Source organism: Lichenostomus cassidix, chromosome 2 (genome assembly GCF_008360975.1).
Source record: "Lichenostomus cassidix isolate B80296 chromosome 2, HeHo_3.0, whole genome shotgun sequence".
Taxonomy (NCBI): Eukaryota; Metazoa; Chordata; class Aves; order Passeriformes; family Meliphagidae; genus Lichenostomus; species Lichenostomus cassidix.
Window position 1 is genome coordinate 133,752,923 of NC_139482.1, and position 26,796 is coordinate 133,779,718.

Sequence of the window (26,796 nt, forward strand, 5' to 3'; positions counted from 1 at the left end):
CGAATTTATCAGCCCACAGTAGACCATCTGTTTTGATTGTTTTTGCAAAGACAATAGTTCCTACACTAGTTCCCACTGTGCTTTAAACCTTCAAAAGAAAGGCCCTTTCCAAAAAAGCTTACAGCCCACGTAGGCAACGTGGATAAAAGGAGTTTCTCTGTTTTATTGATGTGAAAATGATATGGAGAGGGATGAAGAGAACTTTACTGAAAATACCAACTAAACACAGCCTGATGAGTAAACTGCAAATATTCTTTGAATTTAAGCAGGTTAAATTCATTGGCATGTCCAGAAGCCCAGTATCTGCTGAGATCCCCAGGATTTGTTCCCCAGTGAACATGACACACACATAATTGATTTCAAGATCAGAACTTGCAAGGCCAAGACTACACAGTTCTTTGTGAGGAGTAGATGATAAGAGCAGATGATCCATATTTTAGTGCAATCACAACACTGCCTTCTCCCTAATTTTATCACTCCTGAGCAGACCTTAAAAGAACCCACACCATGCATGCCAGGTCTTTGCTTCACTACAAGATTAAATTCTGTGTGTTTTTCCATCCATCCACAAATACTTATACGAGACAAACAAGAAAAAGTGTTCTTTTAAAAATAACCCTCCTTTTCTTCTGACTTTCCAAAAACCATTTTATCATAATGTCAGCCAAGCCAAAGGTCAGTTCTAGTAGGACTTATTTGTTTACTGACATGAAGGCTTTTTACTCTGATTCATTCCTAAGGTAAATAAATAAATCCAAATGATTAAGTATACAAGATTCTGTCTCTTAAGCAGCCAACAAAATTTTGTTGCTGACCATATTGCAACAGATAAAAGTACAAGCACTTATATACTTAACTAATGCTTGAATTAATCCCATTTTGAAATAGATTTATAAAACGCATAGAATGAACTGCCCCTGCCCATACCCACTCTCTCTGTGGATTACAGGGAGAGCCCACACAAGCAGTTCAGGTGAATTTCTTATTTTTGAGATGGCCAAAGGCAAAATTAATCCCACGTTAATTTATTCACATTTCTACTTGGTTAAGGGGCATCTGTGGAGTTCAAGAGTCTTCAGAGCTTCAATTTCTTCAGAATAACATTTGCTGTAATTGCTGGTTATAAATAGTTTTTAGATTAAACACATTAAATTGGTTTTCATAATCAGTAGCAATAATGATATATTATTTGACCAGCTTTGCAAGCAGACACATTTCTTCATAACAGTATTTTCTATTTTTCATCATTACCTGTTTTTGCTTTCTTTACCCTGAAGCTCCTTGCCCACTGTAGTATTATTTTTCCTTATGTATAACTCTGGGCAAGGTTTCTCTGCCTCAGCTGCTGATTCTTGTCCAGCAGCATACGGTCACAGTGCTCTCTTTGGAAAACTGACTGATCTCAATTCAAACAGTCCTCCACAGCTTGTATCACATGCTTCAGTGTCTGCCTCATCTTTAAAGCTGCTTACCTTATTTCAATATCAAATGTAGACAGAGGGAACAGAAACCTTAGCTCAAGTCAGACTGACCTCACAGTTGTTCTTTCTAGAAGGGAGCTGAGAGTGAGGCTTTGGAGTCAGAGCTCTCCCCGCCCTCCCTGCTCACACCTGTGCATTATCCAGCAGCATATTGGATGTTTCAAAGGGCAGTCAGGAAGGGGAGCAGCTTTTCCCAATGTACTGGGTGCCAGTGCCCAGGAGCAGCTGCTGTGAGGAAAGGCCAGAGCTGCCCTGTGCTGGGCACAGCTGGCTCCAGTCAGCTGCACAGTGTGAGGGGTTCCAGTCAAGGTACAGTGTGGGGAGGGAGGGAAAATCCAGAGAAACAGTGCTGCAGACACCAAGGTGAGAGCAGAGGAAACAAGGAGGCACTGGAGCAGATACAATCCTGCAGCCTATGAGAGAGACCATGGTGGAGCAGGTATTCTCTATGGAGGACCCTATATTGGAGCAGATGATGTCCAGAAGGAGGCTGACATCTGTGGAGACTCCATGTGGAGCAATCTCACCCTGCAGGACTCCGGCACGTGGGAAAGAACCATGCTGGAGAGGGGAAAGAGCATCAGGAAGAAGGAGAGGCAAAGTGTTTTGCACTGTCTACAACCCCAACTCCTCATCCCCTTGTACTGCTTGGGGGGATATAGAAGAATCAGGAGTGAAGTTGACCCTGGGAAGAAATGGAGGTAGAGGTGAAAGGTCTTTTTGGGTTTGTTTCTGTTTCTCACCATCCTGCACTGTTATTAATTGGTAGTAAATAAGGCTGTTTTGCCCATGACAGTAACTGATGAGTGATCTCCCTGTCTTTATCTCAACCACGAGCTTTTTCATCATACTTTCTCCCTGTCGTGATGACGAGGGGGAGTGAGAGACTGTCTGGGTGGGCGTCTGGCATGCCAGACAAGGTCAGCTCACCACACATGCTCTCTGACATACTGAATTGCTACATCCAGTGACTTCAGGTGCTGAGTCTCTGTGTCAGAGAAATGGAGCACTGGAACTGCTTCCTGACTCTCACTTTACTGCTGAAAATGTTGTGCTTGCAAATAGCTTTTCATCAGCTTCAACATAAAGCCCAAATATTTACCATTGACTTCTTAAATTGGAGCGTGGCTCCCAGTATGCTATAGATAATTGAGTCCAAAAGGAGGGGGAGATCCTTCTATATGCCATATCTCTTTATCCATTAAAATTAGAAGGATGAACGACTGAAGATTTTCTGTTTCTGATGCACTTTAAGGTCGTTGAAAATCTCATAATTTATTATTAAATATTTTTCCACTTGAAAGCACCCTTGAAAGTTATCCCTATGCTTTTTGGCTGCAGGAACTGTGGTCACATCATTAAGTTGTCATACAACAGAGCAAGATGTGAACATTAAAAGTGGTAAAAATCAGTTTACATTCATCATACCGGACATAAAATAGTGTAAGTTCACATCCCAGGTATTTTAGTCAGTTAATAAACATTACCTAAGTCATCCACTTACCATATTTGCCCCTTTCATTTCATCAGTTGCTTAGAACAATGTATTAAATGACCACTTTGTAATTATCAGAGAGACCAGCTACTCACTCTTACCTGTTTTTCTCATGAATTTTCAGGATTTCGTGTGTCTGTTGTAGCAGCTGTTTTTCTAGCTTGTATGTTGACAGTGAATTTTCCAGTAGCTGAATTTCAAGTCTGGATGTTTGATTTAGCACCTTAAGGATAAATTAAAAACATTAATGTTTATATTGTCCTGTTTTTTTTGTTATGGCAGCAAAATACAACTACTTCATTCTGATTTGATGATTTGTCAAAAATTGTTTCTAAATCCTTTTTTAACCTCAGCTGCTCAGCTGGTGCAAATGAACTCAATCAAGCTACACTGATACTTACCAGCTGATATTCTGGCACTCTGTTTACTGAAGAATAATACTAGACCAGCAGAAAAAGGCAAGGTGACTGCCAAATAAACTTCATTTCAATGGAAAGAATGAGAGACATGCCTCAAACATGCATTCCTCCAAAGCATGCTTAAACCAGAAAAGTGCAAGGGTACTTGGAATGAAGTCAAAGTGTTGCATCTGCTATTTTCTAAATACAGCTCCTACTTTAGCTTTCCCCTGTGTCCTCTCTTTTGTGGTGTTGGCAGTTCAGTGCCTTATTTTTTGTTCGAAAACATTGACATTCACAGAGCCATCTGAATTGTACTTTTTGTTGTCCTACAGAGGTTGAAAAATTGGGAAATGGTCGATATCCAGGAACAACTATGACGATCAAAAGCTATGTTTAACCTGTCACTCATTATTTAGCCTGACACTTGTATCATTGACAGTAGGTAGCTGTTTATTGAAAGTCAAGTGCTGACCTAGTTTCCTGGACAGTCCTACCTTTCTTACAAACACAGAGCTAAATACACTAACCAAATGAAATCTAAAGAAAGACATATAACAAGAGTCAATCATCAGCCCTGTTGGTACCAAGAAACAGACTGCATTTCCTGGAGCCCTGTGTTGAAATATTTTGTGTCACAATGCATTAGAAAGGAAAGAGTTTGGGAAAAGTTCTCTGCAATTAACAGCTTTTTGAAAACCACTCTGGGAACATACCTGTGTTTCAACATCCGTGAGTTTTCTTGTCTGCTCTGCTGTCTGGCTGAGGAGGCTGGTTCCTATCTCGAGCATGGTAGCAGTGTGGTTCTGCACAGCATTCTGCTGCAGCTGCACCATCTCTGATTTCATGTTTTCCACAATGTAGTTCTCAAGCTGTAAAAGAGAAAAGGTTGCAACTGTCATATTTTTACGCCTTTCGGCATCCTGGTGTGGTAAAGGGTTCATAGCTGGCATTCTTGTCAAAAGCAGAAATGTTAATATTTTCAGGGATACCCCAAGTCTCAGTTGGCCATATGACTATTGGGGTAGGGATCTGACTGTAGTTCTCTTTCAGTCACAGAGTCCCAATGTTTTTCCAAGTATCATAGTCTGCCAGCATGAGTTGGAGTAGGCCCTGCCTTTATCTGTATTGAGGTTGCAGTGAACATTTGTCATAGAGGTATCATAGCAGCTTCAAAATGAACCCCTAAAAGAGCAAAGCACACTAGAGGAAAACATCAAACCCTACTTGTACATCATAAATCGCATGTGAGTCTTTCATGAAAGAGATTCTACCATAACTTACATCTCCTGGCTTATGTCTGTCAGTCAGTCATTCAGGAATATGATTTTTGATTTGGTTGAATCCCCAGAAAGATTTTCACAAATTCAGCAATAAATACAGCATAGTTTAATTGGATCAAAAATTTGTAAAGGAATGGTAACACTGTCACAGCAATAAAAAAAGGGAGTTGTTGGCCAAAAAGCATAGAAAGCTGGTTTGCACCTTTGCTTTTGTGGTCTTGATATTTGGTTTGACTTGGCAATCTGTTGAACAGAATCTGAACTAAGACCCTCTAAATAAACTGAATATCCCAGTTTGTTTTAGTCTACATAGGCAGGATCATTCCCTTCCAGCTGACAGTGTCCTTGCCCTGCCACAGCAGGCCATAAACCCAGGGCTAGTCTACAGTATGGTGAGATTGTTTCTTACTTATACAAGCATTGTCCTGTCTTGATGTGCTCCTTAAAGTCTTAACATAAAGTGGCCCAGATCATTGTTTTCAATACCTTCCACTGAAATAACCAGTTAAGAGCCCAGCTGGTTTACACCCAGTGAAGATTTGGTCCTCAGTTTTGTTTTGTGACCGATTATGGTTTTTTATGGTTGGCTTGTTTCAGACCTAAGCAACAACTGTTTTACCTAACACTTTTAAAAACATTGGACCTGCTTCTGTAGCAGTAAGCATATTTCACTGTGAAAGGTAAGTTGCACAACTAAATAGTAAGAAGCAGATGGAGTTGATTCAAAGACTGCAAAAAGGAGCAGCAGTCAGATATAGAGTGTGATTAATAAGGACTGCTTTCATGTTTTCTATAGGTACACCTGTGCATAGGGGTCACTACTGTTAGATATTCCAATGAGTCACTTCAGTTGAGCTCACAAAATATTTATTAAAAGTTTGGTCATTTATATGAATCTACTAGTTTTATGAACATTTTTACAGAAATAGGACACTGCCACAATGTAAAATATTGTCTGCATAAGACAGTTCTTGATGTTTTGTTTGTTTGTTTGTTTATCCCAGTTTGAGGAAACAATAGCTATGATGGTCAAAACTGAAGTGGATGTCCTAGAGTTTCAGAAGACAAAAACACTTGCTTGAATTTCCAGGTAGCCACTCTGGGCTGAAAACCTACACACTATTTCAAGCAGTTGGTAAAATTTATTTTTGATTACTTTGAAGTGTATTTAAATGAGATTTAACAGACAAAGAAAACTGTGTACTGCAAAGTAATGTCTACAGTGGACGTCACCATTTTCCACTACCAGTATAAATTTAATGCTTTGACTTAGTTTATTACTGTGAGACATTTTACAGATATTAAGCTGGTTCAAGGGAGATTTTATTAATCCATTGCATTTCCATTGCATTCTTTTATATTCAGAAATATTTTGCCTGTATAACTCTTTCTTGAAATATATTTCTTCTCGTTGTTTTCTAAATAGTATTTTTTTTGCCCCAAATGATCTCTTGATTGCAAATAGTCCTTGTGAATGAGCCCCATAAACTGGATGGTTGTCCTTTTCCATATTTGGGTCCAGAATATGGAGACTGATTCTGGAACATCTGAATGAGAAATTCAATTTCTCCCATTTCCTAATGAAACACAGGGCTCTCCACTCATGGCACTGTTCATGACGTGTCATCAACACACATTTCCTCACATCCAATGTCTTTTGTGTGCAGATAGGAACATAGCATGTCTATGCTGTGGCTGCACAGTGCTTGCTTTGTTAGCCTGCAGCTTTCTGAAACTGCCAAACTGTACTTGGGGCACGAGGTGCATATGTGTAATGGATGCCTCTGAAAACCCCTGCAAAAATATGGTAACTACATTTATTACACATCAGAAATTAGAAATTAAATATTTTCATATATAAATAAAAAGGCCATGAATAGGGATATAGATATAAAAATAAATGTATATTTTAAGTAATTTTCTTTGCCTGTTACTTTACTCACATTACAGAAAGGATTGTGATTGCATCTGTGTAGAGCTACAGCAGTTTTCACTAGCAAGAACATAGCCATAGATTGAGGCATATTGAATAACTCATACTTTTAATTATTCCAGTCTAACACTGTCCCCATGGTATCCAGTCTTTGGCAATTGCCCTTGGTTACTCACCCCTAAAACAGCCTCATATTGAATCTGAGACTGACTCATTATAACAACAAAGCTGATTTTCCTGTTTCAGAATTACTCATTAAATGCTTTTGTAAATATTTGCTGTTCACAATGCCACCACAATAGATTCTGCGAGCACATCTCTGGAGTATCAAGAGCTGTTCACTCAGGCAAAGGAGGATTGAACAAGGACTGAAATAATATAGGGGTTCTGTTACAATAATTCCCCTTCCTTCCATCACCTACTTCGTTTAGTTTGCTCAGTAGATTTATTGGTTGCGATACTGGCCCTTCTAAAATCAATGCCAAAATTCCCATTGACTTCAATAGGCCAAGATTTCACCTATTATTTTTATTGCAGGAAGCCAACAATTTACCAGGTTCATTAGGACTAAACATGGAGTTTCATCTGAAACCTTCCCTTCTTTGGAGGCCTTGCATTCCACATATCAACTGAGCTTTCTTTGTGGTTAGTTAAGGGCGTTAACTAACGTAAGTTAGTTATTTTCTAGGTGATAAAAGGATCCTTGCACGGTGGCCTCACAGAAGATTCAACACATAGAAACCTATTCACAGAAATAAATTCAAGAACATTTAGGGGTTTAAGTTACTTTTCAGAACTCCTTCATCCTATAATTAAGTTAAATTCAATTTCTCCAGAGACTCTGAATTAAAGTCCTTTAAATTACGGTATCTACTTAAAAGAAGCTACCTTCTCTTTTTGCAAAAGTGAAACAAAATTATTTTCTGCATTCTTTTCCCCTCACCCCACCCCTCCCACTATATGGGTTTCCACTGTAAATTGATGTCCTTGTTATTAATTTGGCTGCATCTGCTTTCAGTAAGACTCATTATATTGCAGAGGAGTTTTGGGTTATGCTGAATTACCAGTGGGATGCATAAGAACATTGTAACATTCTCAGAAATAAAACTGTCAGAAGGTTCAGTGTTATTGGTTAATAAACATTCCAGAGGATTATATATTTAAAGTATCTAACCTTTTCTGGGCAATGTTTATTGAATAATCTTCACAGAAACCACCCAAACACTAATAGAACTATTAAAATGGAAACTGTAACTTAAACTTATCTGTAAATGATAAGTGTTTGTGGCTTATAAATAAAATGAGAGTTTTTTCTTTTACTTTGATCAAATAATGTTGTCCCAGGTAACTATATGTTAAGAATTTTTATCATATCCAGATGACATTTTCACACAGTGCCTTGTGACAAGAAAAGTAGCAATAGACTGTGCTCCTCCTACCACAGGCTGCACATAATTTGGAACTATGGAAAGACAATGATCACTATTATTTTGTAAGAGTGGTTTTTTGTCTTGCTTTGCAAACAGGGATATGTACTGGTAATGCTATACCACTACACAACCAATGAAAGTTCTGCTCTTTCTTTGTTTTTCTGTTTGAGGGAAGGTCATACCTCCCCACAGTGACAAACTGCCTCAGGGAGTGAGATATAAAAATGGCATTTGATGTGATTTGTGTTTTATAAATACACAAACAGCCTTAGTGGGAATAAGCTGGAAGAAGTAGAAATATACAAAATATCTTAGAATTCCTTTGACTTTTGAGGAAGCAGAAAGGGGTTAGGAAAGACTTCATCACTGAAAAAAGTGATTTTATTTGTGTATTAAAAAAGCCAATATTGCATTTATTTAAAAATATATTCGACAAACTATTTGTCAATGAGGAAAGATTGATATAATGGTAAATTTACAATGATTCAGCCTTCATGTATTAAAAATCCAGTGAGTAGAGAAGAACAATCCCTCCACAATTTCCATCTGTATATGAATACTGGGAATCAAGGACAATGAACACGAATGGCATGTAAAGGCAATGAATAATGCACAAATGTTAAAACTCTAATCTGTACCACATTTGAAACAACCTTACCTGATTACCTACATTGAGATGATACAGGATGCGTACTGTTAACTTCAGTAAATTTATGAAATCAGCCTTGCAAGCTGAAGGGAAAGCTTTAAGTGACTCCTACACAAACTGAACTCATAGAAAGGAATGTTGGGATATGTGGTATATGAGGCTTTCACAAATAAATTATTGGTTATGAAATATACTGGTTATGAAATATATTGGTTATGAAATATATTTGTGGGTTTCAATTCTAAGAGGAACCAAAAAACTAATCCAGCAACTCTATATGTAGTCAAACAAACACTTTTGAGGAAAGCTGGCTGTAAAAACCCTTTTTTTTAAACTCAAAATACCCAGATTTCTAGCCTTAAAGCAGCAAGAAAATGAGCCCATTAGTTTTTCAGTTGTACATTAATAAAAATAAATATTTACATGATACTTGCACAATTGTTCTGTACTTGTTTTTGCATTTTCATAAGTTTCTGTAATATTGCAACTCATCATTTTGACTTCTTACTCAGATATTTTTTATATCTTAGCTCTCAATCACAATAGTGTGGTTTTTCAAATTCTGTTCCTGACAGAGAAACAAACAATGACTTGCAGGAAATGTATGTTAATTTCTGAACTGGAACATTGGATTGTTTTTTCCAAACCAAATGTTTCAAACACATCAGTGGTCCTTTTCCTTAAATCCTTGATTCCTTGAATGTCTGAATCTTTGGCATATCATATGTTTACTGTCTGGCTATAACGCATAATTCAACAGATGCAATTCCACTGTGACTAGTGAAAACACAGCTGCATTCTCCTCACACAATGACCAAACACTGTTTGGTGCAGCCCCAGCTGACTGATGCTGAGATTTCTTGTCTAGTTGACTTCCAACACACTAATGACACTCCTCCTTATGGAGGTTGAACTTGGGTTCATAGCAACCTTCAGTGAAATAAAAGTGTGCTATGAAAGTAGAAAAACTTTTCATCAAAAAACAAACAAAAAACCTAAAAAAGGCCCCCAAATCAAGTAGGTTTTCCTCTTTAGATACAGACCAGACATATTTTATCAGAAGAAATCAGGGATAATACATGTGTGAGATTATTCCAAAAACACATGAAGTAACCCTTCTGCTGCATTCAGCATCAGTGTAGTGTCTGCAGCAGTTCTGAATGTTGCAGAAAGTCAAGAAAGATGTACGTTATTTGTGAAAGTGTACAGAAGACCAAGAGTTGTCATAAATCTAGAAAATTGAAAGGCTTAGAAAAATGTTTAGCTTGATAAGAAGGCTAACAAGAAAATAGCTTACTAGAAGGACACAAAAATGCAAAGGGAAAGTGAATGACCTGTTTTCCACATCTATGAAGCTTCAGAATGAATTAAACAGAAGTTTAATTTTTACACATTAGGTGAAAAGTTTTCTAATAGTACAGGTAATAAAACACTGATAAGGATTCTTCTGTGAGCAAACTGAAAAGTCCATTGCTGTAGAGAATACTTCAGGTAAAGACGAGGCCAATTATATGTCATTTTATAGTCCTTTCTAGTTATATTGATTTCATTATTCCTAAGTTTTTTATCACTTTGCCTCAGACCTAAGCTCACAGGCTCAATATTTGGAATCAAACTCTACAGTAAAATCTCCACTGAACCGAGAAGAGGTTTGGAAGACTCATACCCTAATGAAACATTTTGAAGGAAGTCAAGAAAATAGAGGAGTCTCCTGAATTAAAACAAAAATTGAAAAAACAACAAACAAACAAACAATGAAACAAAAAAACAAACAAAAAAAACCCAAGAGAAACCAAGCCACACATAATAATATAAATCAAAAGAACTAGAGAGATCAACAAAATGAGGAATTTCATTGAGGAAGTTTCTAAATGTATGAGTATTCCTCCATAGGGAGGAATTCTGCAGAACCATCTGAGAAATTATCGCATGAACCGGCTCTGCAATTATAAATTGGCAGAAATTTCTTAAACTCAAGTTACTTTTATTAGGCTACTTTAGAAGCTGCAGTCTCTGAAGAATCAATCAATTTGTGGATATCTGAACTTGTGTCAGTGGTGTCTTGGCATCTCTGAAGCATTTTATGTTATTCAGTAAAGTACATAAAATGTAATAGGCAATAACAGATAATGATAGCAGAAAAATATGGTGTGAGACGTCCCACTAAAACCTTAGGAAACTGGAAGCAGAAGTACCTTTTTATTAATTACTGTATTTATTATGAATAGAAATATGGGCAACACATAGTTCTTTGTTTGAAGATATTCAAAGACGTCCCCAGTTAGGTTTACCCAATAACCAACAGCATGATATTCAAATATGCATTTCCATTCCTCATTAAGTATGTAGCAACGACTATTTACAGTTTGTTTTTGAAGTTTTCAGTCATTCTAAAAGATTAGCCACTTCTAGACCTCAACCCCAAAAATCTGTATGAATGAAATTTGTCACTTCAAATGCAATTAATTATCTCTTCTACAAAAGCACACAAAACATTTCAGAATAAATTTCAATTACTTTTGCATGCATATTAGTTCACACAACTCAGTTTTTAAACTTAAGGCTTAATAAAGTTGATAAGCAGCATAACTGAGAATCACATCAAACATGATTAAATGGGTCCTGCAAGGAAGCTTCTTATAACAAGTAAATCATAACAATATGCTCTTGCTTTCACCTGATTAGTGATATTTCTGCTTCAAAGAATTATCCTGTTCAATGTTGGCATTTAAAAATTTTATGACTGTGTGAATCATATTTTTTGTGCTTGACCATTTTCTAAACTACTTAATTCTATAAACTAAATTCCTTTGGTTTTACAGTTGACTGAAAATATGAACCATCCTTAATATACACTGCAGAGGAAGACGTAATTATAGAAAATGCAACACCTGCCATATCACCCTAAACAAATCAACATCTGTGGGATTTTTTTAAAAAATATTTTTTTATTAAAGTGTGGAACTAATTAATTTTCTTTAGCAAAGATGCTTTTGGTGAGGACTACTTTTCAGAAACACTAATTTTGGAACAACATCTGTAGAGAAGAATATTTAAACACCTTTTGGCTCATTCCTAGCTTATGTGCATATGACTTATAATCAAAATTAGTTCCACTGAAATATCTCCTTACTGCGTTACGTATGGTTCTCAAAAAATGTAATCTTAAACTGCATAAATAGTTCTGGTTGCTTTATTGCTCTGCCAGTTTATATCTAAACTTTCAGTGAACCTGGGAAGCTGGAATATAATTTGGAATCTATATGTGTTATAGGAGATAGCACAATGATTTAACATCGTACTGCTTCATCTCTTTTTAATTCTGCTTGGTTTCTGACACTCATCACTATGACATATGGGCACAACTTTCAGAGAAAGGTTGTGAAATTAACACTTATTGGCTTTATGTATTAGTCTTTCAATGAGTTTCTTCTTTTTATATCATATATATATATATATCACAGAAGGCAAATCTCTTTATTCATTGCCATGTACTCTGCCTTCAGCTCTTCAGTTCTCTAAGGATCTTCCTGATGAAAAAATCACAAATTCTTTTTTATTACCGCTTGTCTCTCTTTCCTGTACAGGTTGCAGATTACCCTTCTGCTTTTTGTTAACCTCATATGAAGTCTCAAAGTCAACTGAAGATCCAGTACATTATATCATAGTGGTGACTGCCAGTAAGTTGTAATTTTTACTCTTTCTTGAAAGCTTAAATTGAAAGTTTAGATGACATAAATCGTATGTTTAGATGCACTGAAACCACTGAAAATACTTCAATTTCAGTAAACTTGGGCCTACAGGAATTCAAGGGTAAAATGCTCCTGATCCATAAACCAACTTCCCCACTGTTCCAGGCAACTACTTATTTTTACCTTCATCCCAGAGAGATCCACAAAACATCCTCTTTAGGCATCCCACCAATCGTATAACTCTAATCAGAACTCATGACCTGCAAACTATGTATTCCCATCCTCTGCGTGTTCTTCTACCATAAATCACCTATGAGTGAGAGAGAGAGAACTGAAAGTTCTAAGGAGAGCTGAGGAGAACTGAAACCGATCTCAGATCTTTTCCTAGGTAATAGGGAGTAATGAAAGCTTCCTCAAGTTTGTTACCAGAAATGTAAATCTTGTTGTTCAGTCCCTGTCCTACGATGTCCCACTGGTATCTGGTATATACTGAATTATGATAGGGTTTTCCTTTTTTTAAAAAAAACAGATAAAGTGCAACACTGTGTGTCCACGATTAGTGTGTATGCAGCTAACTTTACTTCAAAACACATGGAAAAATAGAAACAGAACACATCTGCATGGACAGCATGGTTCATGGTCTCTTTGAGAGCAGAGAATCCTCCTACCAGTTTCTGACTCTGTGAAATATTTGACAAGGAAAAGCAAATTTCTCATTTGTACGCAAATGAGATCCCTCACCTCAACACATCCTACCTAGTGAAAAATGTTTACAAAAACCCTGTCTAGACTACACAAAATACTAATAATATTTTAATCAAGAGCCCTGTCCTTTTCTCCTACTTTCCCCTGCCTAATAATGGTAAATATTATTTTGTTATGCTTTATGTCTTGTGTTCAGTATTTGTCTTCACCATCATGATCCTTATTTATATTGAGGAAACATATTTTTTTCCACTGGTACTTAATAAAGCAAAGAGCAAAACCTATATGTGCTGTAAAATCCATTCCACTGCAGAACTCAGAGAACATGAAATCTGCTGAACTACTTCAGTCAATAGGGAATTAATATCTAGACAAGAGTTTACATATTCTCACACACACTATTTATGTGCATAGATTTACATGATCGTATACATAATAACACTTAAATTATGGGTTTTAATGTATGTAGGCAGCAAAGTTCATTGGTGTCCTAAAAATTTTAGCTATATTTATGGCACTCAAATTTATTACAATAATCGGGGCATAAGCACTTTAATGATAAATGTTCAGGATATATGGCAATGTTTATCTTAGTTTTAACACTGACATTAAAAAATTATATTGATACATCTCTGCTGGAATCACTTTATAATTTTAAGGCACAAATTAATGAAATTTCCAGAAGTATCTGTTGTAGTAAACTAAGAGCTTCAATTTCCCACAGCACTATAAAAAAGTCAACTTCTAGTACAAACTCTAGCACCTTTTCTTCCCATTCTTGAAATTCTATATATACCCATTAATCTCTAAGTGCCTCCAGACATACCTATAATTCTCAGCATTATAATGAATGTGTAACTGCATACCAGGGAGATGATCCTGCCAAAATATGTGCAGCGCTCAAAAATTTGGTTTCTTCTCATGCTGATGGATCTGATTATCTCCATGCATGTCAAACAGTGTATTAAAATACATAAATAAAATCTTGCCAAATACTTCCTTCCAATAATTATTAAAATGAGAAAAATGCATAAAAATCTCAGAGTGAAACTGTCACATATTCAGAACACATGTGCATATATTTACATATGCACATACATGATGTATGCATAAAATAAAGATGAGTTAATTCTACCAAATAGATAATAAAAACTGTTTTACAAGTAGCAGTGGAAATAACTGAAAGTCACAAAACTGTATAATGAAATATCAGGTATTTAAATTAGCCTATAGAAAAGACTATGAAACTAAATAAGATAAAAGTGCCTTGGTTTATCTGAAATTACATAGTTTGAGATATATATCCTTTCATGGCTTTAATAATTGTGTAGAAAGATAAGACCTTTTTTAATAGGAAATATGAGAGAAGCCAAAGCATGCAAGGACAATTCTGGTCCCTTTTTACAATATATTCCTCTTGAGATTTTGAAAGGGAGAAATCATGATTCCTTTAAATAAACATGTGCTAATAAAATCTCCTTCATCCCCAGTCACTGGAGAGAGATTCAGGGTATGATTATGGGGATCAAATCCTCACCCTGAGTTTACTTCTTGAATGCCCCAATCTCAAAAGGAGAAATGTAGAACTGTGGGTTTCTCTAGAGAGCTCATAGAGTGGGAATAAGCACTATCATTTCCATTAACTGCTAAAGGAATAACCCTACTGGAATTACAATAATGAGGGGCAGAATTGGGCTGTTCTGTTCTTAGCACTGAGCACAAACTCAGTGGTACTAACAAGAAAATTGGATTGAAAATCTCTTCTTTTACTGTAACTGTGTAGAATAAAAGCCATTTCAGAAGTTTAAATTTGGGGAAAATCTGCAAATAAAAATATTTTGGAGATATTCCTGCTCATAAGTCACAGTAAAGAGTAAACAAATGAAAAGGAATGATGGAAGAGTGTCTGTCCTAAAGCCTTACTTTAGGAGCTGCATTTTTTTTTTTTCCTAGCACCTGGCAAGAATATTCCCTCCTACTTCAGTTTATCATAATCACAGCTCTTCCTGGAAGTCAATGTTATTGTGATGCATTCTTTTGTAAGTCATGAAATCATGAGCTAAAGTGGGGAAGCTTTCAGCCTTCAATTACGTGTCTGCTAACTCATTGTCAGTAGTTTCTCTTTTTATGGCTGATGTACAGTTTCTATTGCTGTTCTTAACAAAGATAGGACAAATAAATTCATAGATCAACTACTAAATCTGTCCATGAGCACTCCTGCAGTACAGACATAACAAATGACAGAGGAACAGGGACATACATTAGAAATGGATTGTCAGACAAAGAGATGGGTAGTTTGGATGCAGCAATTTGAAAATACACATTGTTTTACAAGGGAAAACAGAAGCCACCAGACATATTTTTACAAATGTTATACTTAATGGCCACAATGAGACATGAATTGTTTAAGACTCATGCTTGCTCAATACAAGTTCAAATAATTATACTAATAGTGAAGCAGAATAGTTTTAATTATTTTTTTAATAGCAAGAAATCGTTCAGATGTCTTTGATGTGTCCTTCAGACAATCTAAATATGAATATGTTTCTGGTGATCCCAGGACTCCTGGCACCCATGGCTGCGCCCACATTCCCAGCAAAGTGTCAGGGTAGCTGTCAGGCTCACTCTGTCACTGATTAAGTTGCTACTTTTGTTTGCAAATTTCTACACCGTGTCTCTGTGCCCAAAGTGATAAGGATCACAGTCATTTCCGATTTGTAATCCAGGAACATGTACAGGCCCTTGCCCTGACGGACCTTCACAGCTCACAAATGTGAAGTGACAACCCTTCTGGCATGATTAATGTAGTGAAAACACAGAGCCATGAGTTAAAGATGAGACACACCAGTTATTACAAGTCTATACTTCACTCAGATCTTATATGAATTCTTAGCATTCATCACTGGTTTTCCTGTCTTTTTCTTTCTTCTACAATACTTTTAATTTTACAATAAATCCCAAGTAGGTAATGCATAAGACTAACAATAAGACTAATGTTTTCCTGCCAAGCAAAACCACATTCAGAAGGGTGGTTTTTGTAATAACTCAGAAGCATTTACAATGCAATAAAAAATACATTGGATAAACCAATATATCAGAATAACAGGACTATTAAATAAAGGAAAATATCCTAGGCCTTTCAAACATGCTGTAACTCTTCAGAATCAGAGATGACTGGGGCTCAAAATGAAATATATATATTCTTAAACTTTCAAGTATTCATATTCATGATTTTACTTCAATCTCATTTCATAATGATAGCCATGTGGTACTGTTCTTCTCCCTCATGGGTAAGGAAAAATATCTGTTCAACTGACTTTGTAGTTGCTGCATATAAATGCAGACTTTCAGGTAATTAGTTTAACCACATGTGTAGAATATGTAGGAATTAGGATAGCATTTCTCATGACTACAGCTATTTGATGGAAAGAAGAATTGACATCAATAATGCTCATATCTATCACGCTTTGTACTATAGTAGTAGAGAACAAAGAGTTCATGAATCCCAAGGAAAGGCTGGCAGCTGTTTCACTGAGTTGTAGATTGCAATCACGTTAATAGTTACACATTCTGCCCAATAGCTGGCAATAATGTTCATGCCCTGTAGTCAAAACATTATAGTATGGGGATTTCTTCAGTACTGGAAACAGATGAGAAATCCTATCAGGTACTAAAGAAATGCTGTGACTGTGACTCTATCAAAGTCATATGTGCTGCTCCCAGAGGACCCATGGAAACTACTGTTTACTGCAGGGCACATTTGAACCCTACTCTCACCTGCAAACCCCTGTGCCCCGAGCACAGAAAATCTAAATATAACCCATAAAAATATTGAGAAATAAATGTTCTGAGATAGGTATTCTCTTTTTCAGGACACAGGTTTTCCATTCCTGGTACTGATACTGGTGATGCCTGATGGGTTTTTTGTCCTTTTTCATTATACTTTTATACCCTTTTTATATACTATTTACCCTTTCCCATTCCTGTACTTTTTACTCCCTTTATTTTAGCCCCACATGTTTATAACCCAATGTACTCTAGCCTTGTTCAGAATTCTTTGGAGAAGACAAAACAATCTCCATAATCTCAAGAACATGAGGCACCAACGTTGAAAGAGCCCCATCCCTGGGACATGTTTTTGTAAACTAAGTTGTAACCTTTTTGGGGGGAGGTAATTTGAATAAGGGGGCAATTACTTCATTTGTTAGGTTTCTTATTGGGGAATTTTAGATAGTTGTGCTAATTGGTGAGGTCCATAAAATTGTACACTCGTTGTACCCGGGGGCTCTTTTCATCATGGTGCACCTGGAATCCTATTAAACCAAGGTAATACCCTTTTCCTATACTGCGATGTCTGTGTCTCAGTTTTTACCAGCATTTTAGTTTTAGGCATCATTGGTACAAACAGGTTCACTCTATGGCATGCCTGAAGGCTTCATCTTATGGAGGGTAGGGGGACAAGAGTGCCAAAGCTGACTGAGCCATACAAGCGGCCTGGGGGGAAAGAGGTCAGAAAACCCCTGATTCCATGAGATTCCATGATGAATTGCTGTCTCATCTGGATGCAATTCATTGCATTCAGGTAATGCTGTGTCTTCATTTCCATTAGGTCAAATAATATGGGCTTGAGAGGCTTGAGACACGGATTGGGGGGGGGGGGGGGTGGGGGGGGGTGGTGACACAGGAAGCTTAGATTAAGTCTGGAATTCTGACATATTAAAGTCAAAGTAGGATTTGCAGGTACCCACAATTTGGCCAAGATTTCATTCCTGAGGCTTTCCTTTTTGACTTTCAGCTCCAGAACAGGTAAAAATGTCTTCCCAAAGCTGATAGGAATGCTTTTATTTTAGTTTTTATTGGCTGTCTACAATTATAATCTGCTCTAAAACTAAACACTGAGGCTTTTCCTTTTACTGTAAACCTATTAACATGTTATTCAAGATTATTTTCTTGTGAAAAGTATGCTGCTGACATTACTGCAAGTGTGGACATAGGGATTATTAACCATCATTACATTTGGACTAAACTTCTAGCTTCTAGACATGAAAAGAAAACTAAAACAGAAATGCTTTTGTTCCACTTGAAATAAATTACCATGCTACCACAAATTCCCAGCAGAAAAAGGGAAGGTGAGGTGTAAATTTCCTCACAATGAGTAGAATGTTCAATGGATTTCTGTGTGATAACAGTGGAAGTAGTGGCACTGCTCTTTTTGTCAGTGTACAGACAAAAAGTAGGAAAACAGGACTTCATTTCTTTCTTTGCAAGTGGACTGCAAGGCCACTACAGAGATGTTTACCTTAAAAGGAAGAATACAGAAAGGATTATGTAAAATGAGCTGCAGAGTTCCAGTTGAGAACTGAACTTCCTGAAAGGTCAGGTGTTGAGGGTTTGTTTGAAGCTTATCTTTTTGTCTCCTTGCAGTTCAAAAGCAGATCTTTCACAGCTGGGCAGAAGCAAGATCTTTGCTTTCAGGCACTCCAAAGAAGGGGATATTCCAAGCAGACCTGCAGTGCACCTCAGCCTCATGACAGAAGGTCATGGCATGAAAGCATCTTCTTCTTCATCATCATCCCCAAATCTGTGGCATGTGTGAGTAAAGGCTCAGCTGGAACACTGCAATAGCTTGACGGATCTGAGTGACTTTTCCAGGTAGGAGCTTCTTCTACTTGCCAAAAATAAATTGATAAAAAAATCTCAAATGTACTACAAAACTCTGCTCTAGATGAAGGTACCTTATCCAAACATGCAGCTGAGTGTTTTGAAAATGTGATTCTATTTCCTCTCCTTCACACTCTTGTTAACATCTGTGTTTAGTCTCTGTTACTGTGAGGTGCCCCTTTATCCAAGATGGTTGCACAGCTTTTCACAAGTGAACTGTCTGCCTTGGTGAGTGAAAGCATGAAGTTATCTCTCTATATACTACCAAAATTCCCAAGATTTAATTTTGGGCATTACAAAAATGTAAGAGAAGAGTAGCCTAGTTTTTTGATCTTATATCAACTCCCAGATACTCAGTGCAGATCAGGGATTCACCTAGTTATATGTATTCATAATCCTGCTTTTATTTATGTTATGCAGAACTGATATGGACTCAGGATTACTGGTGGTTGGAGCTTATTATTCCTGAGACAGCTCAAAACAAGGGTTTAATCCATTCCCCACCTTCCAGGTGGTGACAGTGTACTCGTGTGTGACAGTTTACTCTGTAATATCTAAGAAGTAGCTTCTGTTTCCATCCTGCCAGAAAAGATTGTGTTCAACAGATGAGTCCATGAATTTATCAGGTAAAAAGGAGGCTCACACTGATAAGTCATCTGCTGCTAAAATTAAGAGTGTGAGTCCTTGTTTAATAGCCATAACTATAAAGCTCATACAAGGAGTGGCTAAAAAACAAGTGATGTTTGAACTTACAGCTTCCTGGCTTCTGTGAACTTCCCACAAGGCTGCTAGCTTGTCTGAAAAGAAGTCACTGATAAACCTGTGAAAGAATAAACTAAAACATGTGCTGTCCCAGTAATTTTCCTTCATAGGACAGCTCTAATTTCTTTTTGTAAATAATATGTTAACACCACATTTCTGAAGGCAGCTCTGTGTGAAGTATCAAAATCAGAAAGTTGCAGTTATATGTTACATATTTGTTGATAGAAAAAAAGATTTTCTACCAGTTGTTTCTTACTTCACTGCTGTTTTGTATTGGTTAATAAACAAATATTGTCAGAAGTCTGAATGGAACTCTTCAAGGCATGATTAAAACATGATGCCAGCCCCATTTGCCCTTTCACTGTCAAGATGCTTCGGACAAATTAGTAGTGACACGTAAAAGACTGAAATGACCAGTCACAAATATGAACAGCTCAGGGGTGGATGAGTTTCATTGGCATGTTTAAGAACAGCAGAGGGTCTTGGCACAGACTGACTGCAGATCAGCTGAACCAGCTGAAGAATGTTTGAATCCTTTGCTGCAATGGATCTCCATAATCCCCATCTTTTAGCACATGGTTCACAAAGCCAGTGTGGTAAGAAGGATTTTTAATATAAACTGGCTTTCCAAGTCCTGAAAAGTTAATCAGATTGGTATTGAATTTTATTTCTTTTATGCTTAAAGCCTATTCTACTTGTGCATGAACTGTAAAGCTTTTATTGAGAAGAGTGAGCTGAATGCTAAAAATGGAATATACAGTATGTAATTAGCTATGGTGGACTTAGTAGTTGGAGGGATATACTTTAGGAAATAATCCTGAGCTTTCAAGGGAGGAAATAGATGACAAAATAGCTTTATTCAATTTATAATTCCTGGGACACTGTGAATAGTTGCCCTTTGGTAACTCGGCAAAATGATTGCTTAATAACAAATCATAGAAACATAGAATGTCTTGGGTTGGAAGGAACCTTAAAGATCATCTCGTTCAGACCCCCCTGCCATGGGCAGGGACAGCTCCCACTAAACCAGGTTGCTCAGAGCCCCATCCAGCCTGGCCTTGAACACTTCCAGGGAGGGAGCATTCACAGCTTCTCTGGGCAACCTGCTCCAGTGCTTCACAACCCTCACAATAAACAATCCTACCCTTTTCCAATCTGAAGTCATTCCTCCTTGTCCTATCACTACAGTTCCTGATGAAGAGTCCCTCTCCAGCTTCCTTGTAGACAACCTTCAGGTACTGGAAGGATTTATTGTTTAATTATAATGGCTTAATAATAAACTGAGTGAATTTTAATTGCTATAAATATCATTCCAGAATAGTTTTATGTAAAATAAGACATAAACACAAAAAGATGCTTTATTTTCTCTTGGATGTCTTTAAATGATTTTGAAGTTATGGGTTATTTAAAAATAAAACACTATGGTTTCTGCCCAGAAAATTGTATGAGAAAAATACATTGAAATTCAAAGTGCAGGCCAGCCTTTCTGCTAGAAATAGTTCATCTCACTTAAAAAGAAAACACCTGTAACAGAACATCAGAACTGATAACAAAACATGACAGCTATACTTTATTTATGTAACTTCCAAAATGAGATTAAATTAGGTATTTCAACTGTCCTCTTAATTTTGTTTAAAACTGCATTTGCTTCTCAGATTTAATGAAACTTTCATACCATTAAAGGACAAGTTAGTTAGCCCATTAAATTAAATTTAAATTCATAGAGTTTTTCCAACATAAATAAATAATCCAAGTATTTTCATCCAGACAAATCTAATGTCATGTTCAGTTAAGAGAACAGAACATTCCGTAATAATCTAAATCCACACAGTGACTCGATATATTTTTATAAGACAATGCCAACTTAAAGTCAACCTTCTCTTTAGACCTTTTTAACCTTATTTACACTCTTTCCAAGTAATACCAACAGTAATATGTAAATGAGTGCTATGAGAAAGAAAGAATTTCTGGTAAGTTTATTTGGTTTTCATAGTTAATGACATTTTGTCTCTGTTCAATTTCTACTCACTTAACTGTGCCCAAGAAGGGCCATAAATAATGTCAAGATGACAATGTCAGTCTACACATTAACCCAACACTTACCATAGCCAGGCAACTTGCAGACAGAGACAAATTGATATAATTTATGACCTGTTCTTTGAAAAAGAGGAAGGACTTCTCAGTCCCAGCTTTTGTATATATGTATAGACCAATATTATCAAGTGTGTATTTGACAGTACTGGTACATTTGTATAATGGTTGAAATTGCAGGAATTTGTTACTATATAGTCTGCCCTCACAGAGATCTCAGTACAGGATCAGAACATATGAACTGAAGAGAAGCCGGTAATTTATTTCATCAAAGCTCTCTGAAATCTAGTAAGTGGAAATGTCTTGGACTGCACTCATCTGCACTGTATTTTACAAGTGAGCCAATTATGATGGATGCCCTGACCATTAGTGATTTTCTGGGTCATGCAGTTAAACCATAGGAGTCTTTCTGCTTTTCATTCTTAGCTATCTGCATAAAGGGCTTAATTGTGATCTCATTAAAGCCAATGCCTCAAGCAGGGGTTTTGTGGTGGTTTTCAGCCTGTTGGTGGATCTGCTCTTTTACAAGGTAGTTTGTAGTTCTTTTTTTTGACTGTAGGAATGCACATCAATTACCTCTTCAAAGAGACCTTCAACTTACTTAAAATCAGCTACTCAAAGGCTTATATTTACTTAAAACATCTTAGCATCTGCTTAGAAAGCATCCTTATTTTGGCTTCGTTTCCACTGCTGGATTTTCACTGGACTAGTTTCTGCCTCTGCAACTCAGAACTAGCTTTGTTAGTTTCAGCCACAGAAATGTTTGATCACCATGGCTACACAGAATTAAGACATGGTACTGCAAAGGCTGGACATTCAGCAAAGCCTGAGACCAATCCAGACCTCAGTTTAAACATGGAGTGTTTCCACAACCGCTGGGATGATTCACAGGCTCACACACGATGTGTACTCAGGGGAGTGAGGAGCAGAATGTTCAGAAGGCTGGTGGATCCAAGCTTTGAGCTTCATCCCACACATCCCCTTCATTTCAAAATTGTCCTCAGTGTGTTTAATACACCATAGTTTTTCCCTCCTCACATCTTCAGCTTTTTTTCTAGTTTCATTATCCACTTGCAAAACGGAAAGTTAAAGTTTAAAGCCTTACTTTGATCTCAGATATCATAGCATAAACAACAGATGCAAATACTTCTCTGGTGACCACTAATCTATCTGTAAATCTTCTGCTGAATCAGAGCTAAAAATAATGACATTCTGTGTTATTTGGCAAAATTCATCTCTTCACTTTTATACTCTAGGAAAACAGAAAAATATTGCTAGCTTTAAGGAATTTCTGATTTTAAGATGTCTCATAGATGGTTCATTGTATACCTTGGTGCTATGGGAGATATGGAGGAGCAGTTCTAAACTCTGTTTTACTGCATTTATAAAAGGTAGATTTTTTTCCTTTTTGTTTGCTTTTCTTAACAAGGAAACATTGTAAGTCACTTGAATATATTTGCCAGAATTAGCCCACTCAGTTCACCTCTTTTACAAGGATATCTCTTTAGGTTTACAAGTTGAAGGTACAGCTTTACTACTGTGGTTTGCTATTTCCTTTACCCTGGGCACTAGAACAATTCTGCATTAATGGCATTAATACTGTCATTTCACTAATACTTCTGAACAGGCCATGGCAGGAGCTGTTATATGATTAATGGTTTTAGAGATGATTGTTGAAATCCTAACTACTGTTAAAGTAGCCAAACTAAAACCAAAAAAATAAGAGTACTTTTCAGCCAAATGTTGCCAATTGCACTCAGAACTAACAGTGCCAAACTAAACTGTATGCATAGCATTGACTACAGAATATTCACCTTGCCTTTCTATAGATTGTGTTTGTCCAGCTAGAAAAGGTTCATTGTCTTATTACTACAAGACATTCCTCTACTATGGTATAAAAGTTATTTGGTATGCCTCAAGATTGTGTCTTTGTATCTCATATGAATAAAGCATAGGAACATTTCTAAGAATAATCTTTTAGGACAAGAATCTCAAAAGTGCCAAAATTTAGATCTATAAAGAGAGTTTTGAAACAAAGATAAATACCTGAATTCCTCATACGACGAAAGTGAGTGATTAAACTCTAAGGAACGTGATTCATGGGCACAAACACAGTAAGAAGTTCAGGAGTGTCTCACTCTGTTAGATATTTCCTCATGAATTAGCTGTCAGTTACTCAGTTACAGCAAACTGATTTACCTGGGTTTAGATTACTTTGAAACACCATCACATGAGAGACTAGAAAACAAGGCTTCTATTCCCTCCTCAGTCTGTGGGATTACAGGCCTATAAATCCTCTTCAAAGTAAGAGTTTATTCCATAGAAATATTGGCTAGGATGGGTCAAATGTGTTCTCTATTCCTCTATTCTCCACAAGGGTGATGAAGCAGAACCATTATGCCATGAGGAGCACAAAGTTCATAATGCTAAAGGGGAAGTACTCAAGCATGACTGTCTATGACAGCCCCTCAATACAGATTTCAGGTGCCCTAAGAACTTGTCCCTTTCCTGAGGATTGTAAATGAATTTTGCAGGGATTATTAAACAAATATACAATTTAACTTATCTTAATAATTAAGCTGTTAAATTATAGAAAGGATTGCATTGTACTTCATGGTGAGTTTAAGATTTCAGATATGCAATAGGTGTGCACAGTTTCTGAAGACAGGGTATGAATATATATGTGAAAACATACTGGCCTCAGGGTTCTCAGATTGTGTGATCCCAGCCAAATCCACTGCAGATTAGTAAAATACTTAAATTTAAGTGCCTCCATATCATCAAAATTTCACTGTAGGCATCAGATTTTTTCAATCTGTGGTTTAGGCCCATACTGCATTTCTGTACCTAATTCTCACTGATTTCTTATTTGAAAAGTAGAAAAATATTCAGACAATTGCCCTACAAATTTTTTGCATAAACAAACTTTTGGCTTGAAATGTTTTGATTCTGGGAGTTTTCACACCCCACATACACAACCATTTCACTGCATTCAACTCTGACAAGACTCTTCCAAAGAAATCAGAATAGACAACTACACACACACGTGGACATCCAGCCTGTGCTTTTTTTTTTTTTTTTTAAGAGAGACAGAAATAGAAAACCTTACAAAAATTAAGGATTTAACAGGACTTGGACCCCATAAGATTTCTTTGAAACTATTTACATGTTATGTGGATGTCTACACACAACAACCCAAAAATGTTCATTAAAACCATTCCATATTGTGCTGTGGACATGTTTAATACTTACAGGAGAGCCAGCAGCTATTTTTAAGAAAATGTTTTTTCATACCAAAGAGGCATTGAAAGGGATAGCATGACACAGCCAATAAAAACAGGTTTCAAATGAACTGCTTTTTATCAGTCATCACTCACATGAAATGGAGCTTCTGACTTTCTTTTTTTCCAAATAAGTGGTCTCTGATATTATGTGCACTTGAAAGTATTATCAGTTTGTGATTACCTACATGGGTTATGATTGTGGAAGCAAAATTGACCAGAGTCTACATTTCACATGCAAAACTTTTTTTTTTTTTTTCAGAGAATCCATTTTATTCTTTCTAATGTTTCCTGTTCATTGTGTAAGAGGATTTTTGTTTCCTGTGATTCAGATAAGGAAGAAGGGAAATAGGAATATCAAACTATCTCATTTCAAGAATGCAATTAAAGACTTCACCTTCAATAGTGACAGCTTGATTACTGCCAAATATGCTCATTTAGGCTCTAAGGCATGGCTGTTATGATTTGGTGATAGAGGACCACATCCTCAAGTGTTATATAGCACTACAAAGCTCTGTGAATTTGCTGTCAAGGTTCAGGGAAAGTATTCATAAGTTGGGGATCTCCAGGTTTCAAAAGGGCCCATAAATATATAATCACCTCCTTCTAAAAAATATGTCGTTTTCATAAATGCAGTAATTTTTAAATGTCAGATAATCATCTGTCATTAAAGCAACTGTGCAAATTTTCATTTCTCTTTCCACTCCCTTTAATTTTCACCTTTCCCCTTCCCTTCCTCTTCGCATTCTTTTCTGGTTTTCTCCTTGCCTTCATTATATAAGGCAGGACTAGACATTTCTTCTTCTGTCTTTCATTCCAGATGAAGGAACTTCCAGCACTATCAACTTCTTCCAGCTATCAGAGCAGCATGTAACCATATTGATTGGTCTCTTTCTTTAGTGCAAGCACCATTTGAAAAACTAAAAGCCACTGACACAATATTTATTGGGCTGGAGAAAAAAATATTGAAAATTCAGGGCTGGCATGATCAAATCAGATCCCTCAAACTGACAACTGAATTGCTGAAAGAATAACTCAGAAATTGGTAATGTGTCATTCATTCCCCTAGACTTTACTATATTTATATTTAACAAGAAAGTTTTATCTACTGGCTTTGTTATCTATTTCTAATTGTGGAATTTATAGTGTTCATCTTATTAGCTTATTCAGTCCTAGTATTTCTTTTATGAAGACATGATCCCAAATACAGTAAATCTCTTGACTTCACTCACCAACATTTCAGGTTTTCCAGAAGTTTAAAGGATTTGGGATGCTGCCAGTAATGGTACTTAGCCTTTTAGCTGGTACTTAGCTGGTATTTAGCTTTTTAGGAGATTTAGGAGCATTTACAACCCTGTCCTTGGGCTGTGACTGCAAATGCACCTTCCTGGTTTTACCTGCAGGAGGATCTAGAGAACTCAAGCACTTTACTGAATGTGACATTGGCAGACTTTGGCTTGCGGTAGTATGGTTCAACACAAGACATTCAAAATATCTTCAACAACTATTTATTTGAAAGAGGTGGTAGGCATTGATAAATTTGAGTGTTGCTTCTCCTCTGCTATTGGCTGCCAAGACATTTTGTTAACAAGTGATGATGACAGTTTACAGGCTTATGGAGATTTGCCTGAAACATCTCCAACCTCATTGATTCCAGTTCTATTTTGCAACCTCTCTGAAGAAACTAATCCTGCATATTTTGCATTCCCTTATTTACATCACAGAATTTTCTTTCCTTCTCACACTTTGTTTAAAGCTTTCATTTTCTCCGTGGCCATCTGACTATGTATTTTATGTCTACATGTTTAAGCAAAAACATTCAGCACAATCTTTCAGCACATCATTATCTTTTTACGTAAAAATCTCCTAGCCCTATTTTAGCAAAACCCTAACTTATTTCCTTCAAAGCCAGTTTACTTTAATGCTGTGAAATTG

The 26,796-nt window shown here is 36.7% G+C and overlaps 1 protein-coding gene across 1 annotated transcript in view; it reads right to left on the reverse strand.

Annotated features, from left to right (window-relative positions):
• The window catches only part of ANGPT1 (angiopoietin 1), a 154,304-nt gene that overhangs the window by 80,045 nt on the left and 47,463 nt on the right, over nucleotides 1-26,796 (reverse strand). The window contains exons 2-3 of the mRNA XM_085053408.1: nucleotides 4,091-4,246; nucleotides 3,078-3,199 (exon numbers count right to left, since the gene is read on the reverse strand). Of these exons, the coding sequence (XP_084909534.1) occupies nucleotides 3,078-3,199; nucleotides 4,091-4,246 (278 nt within the window). The remainder of the gene's footprint in view (nucleotides 1-3,077; nucleotides 3,200-4,090; nucleotides 4,247-26,796) is intronic.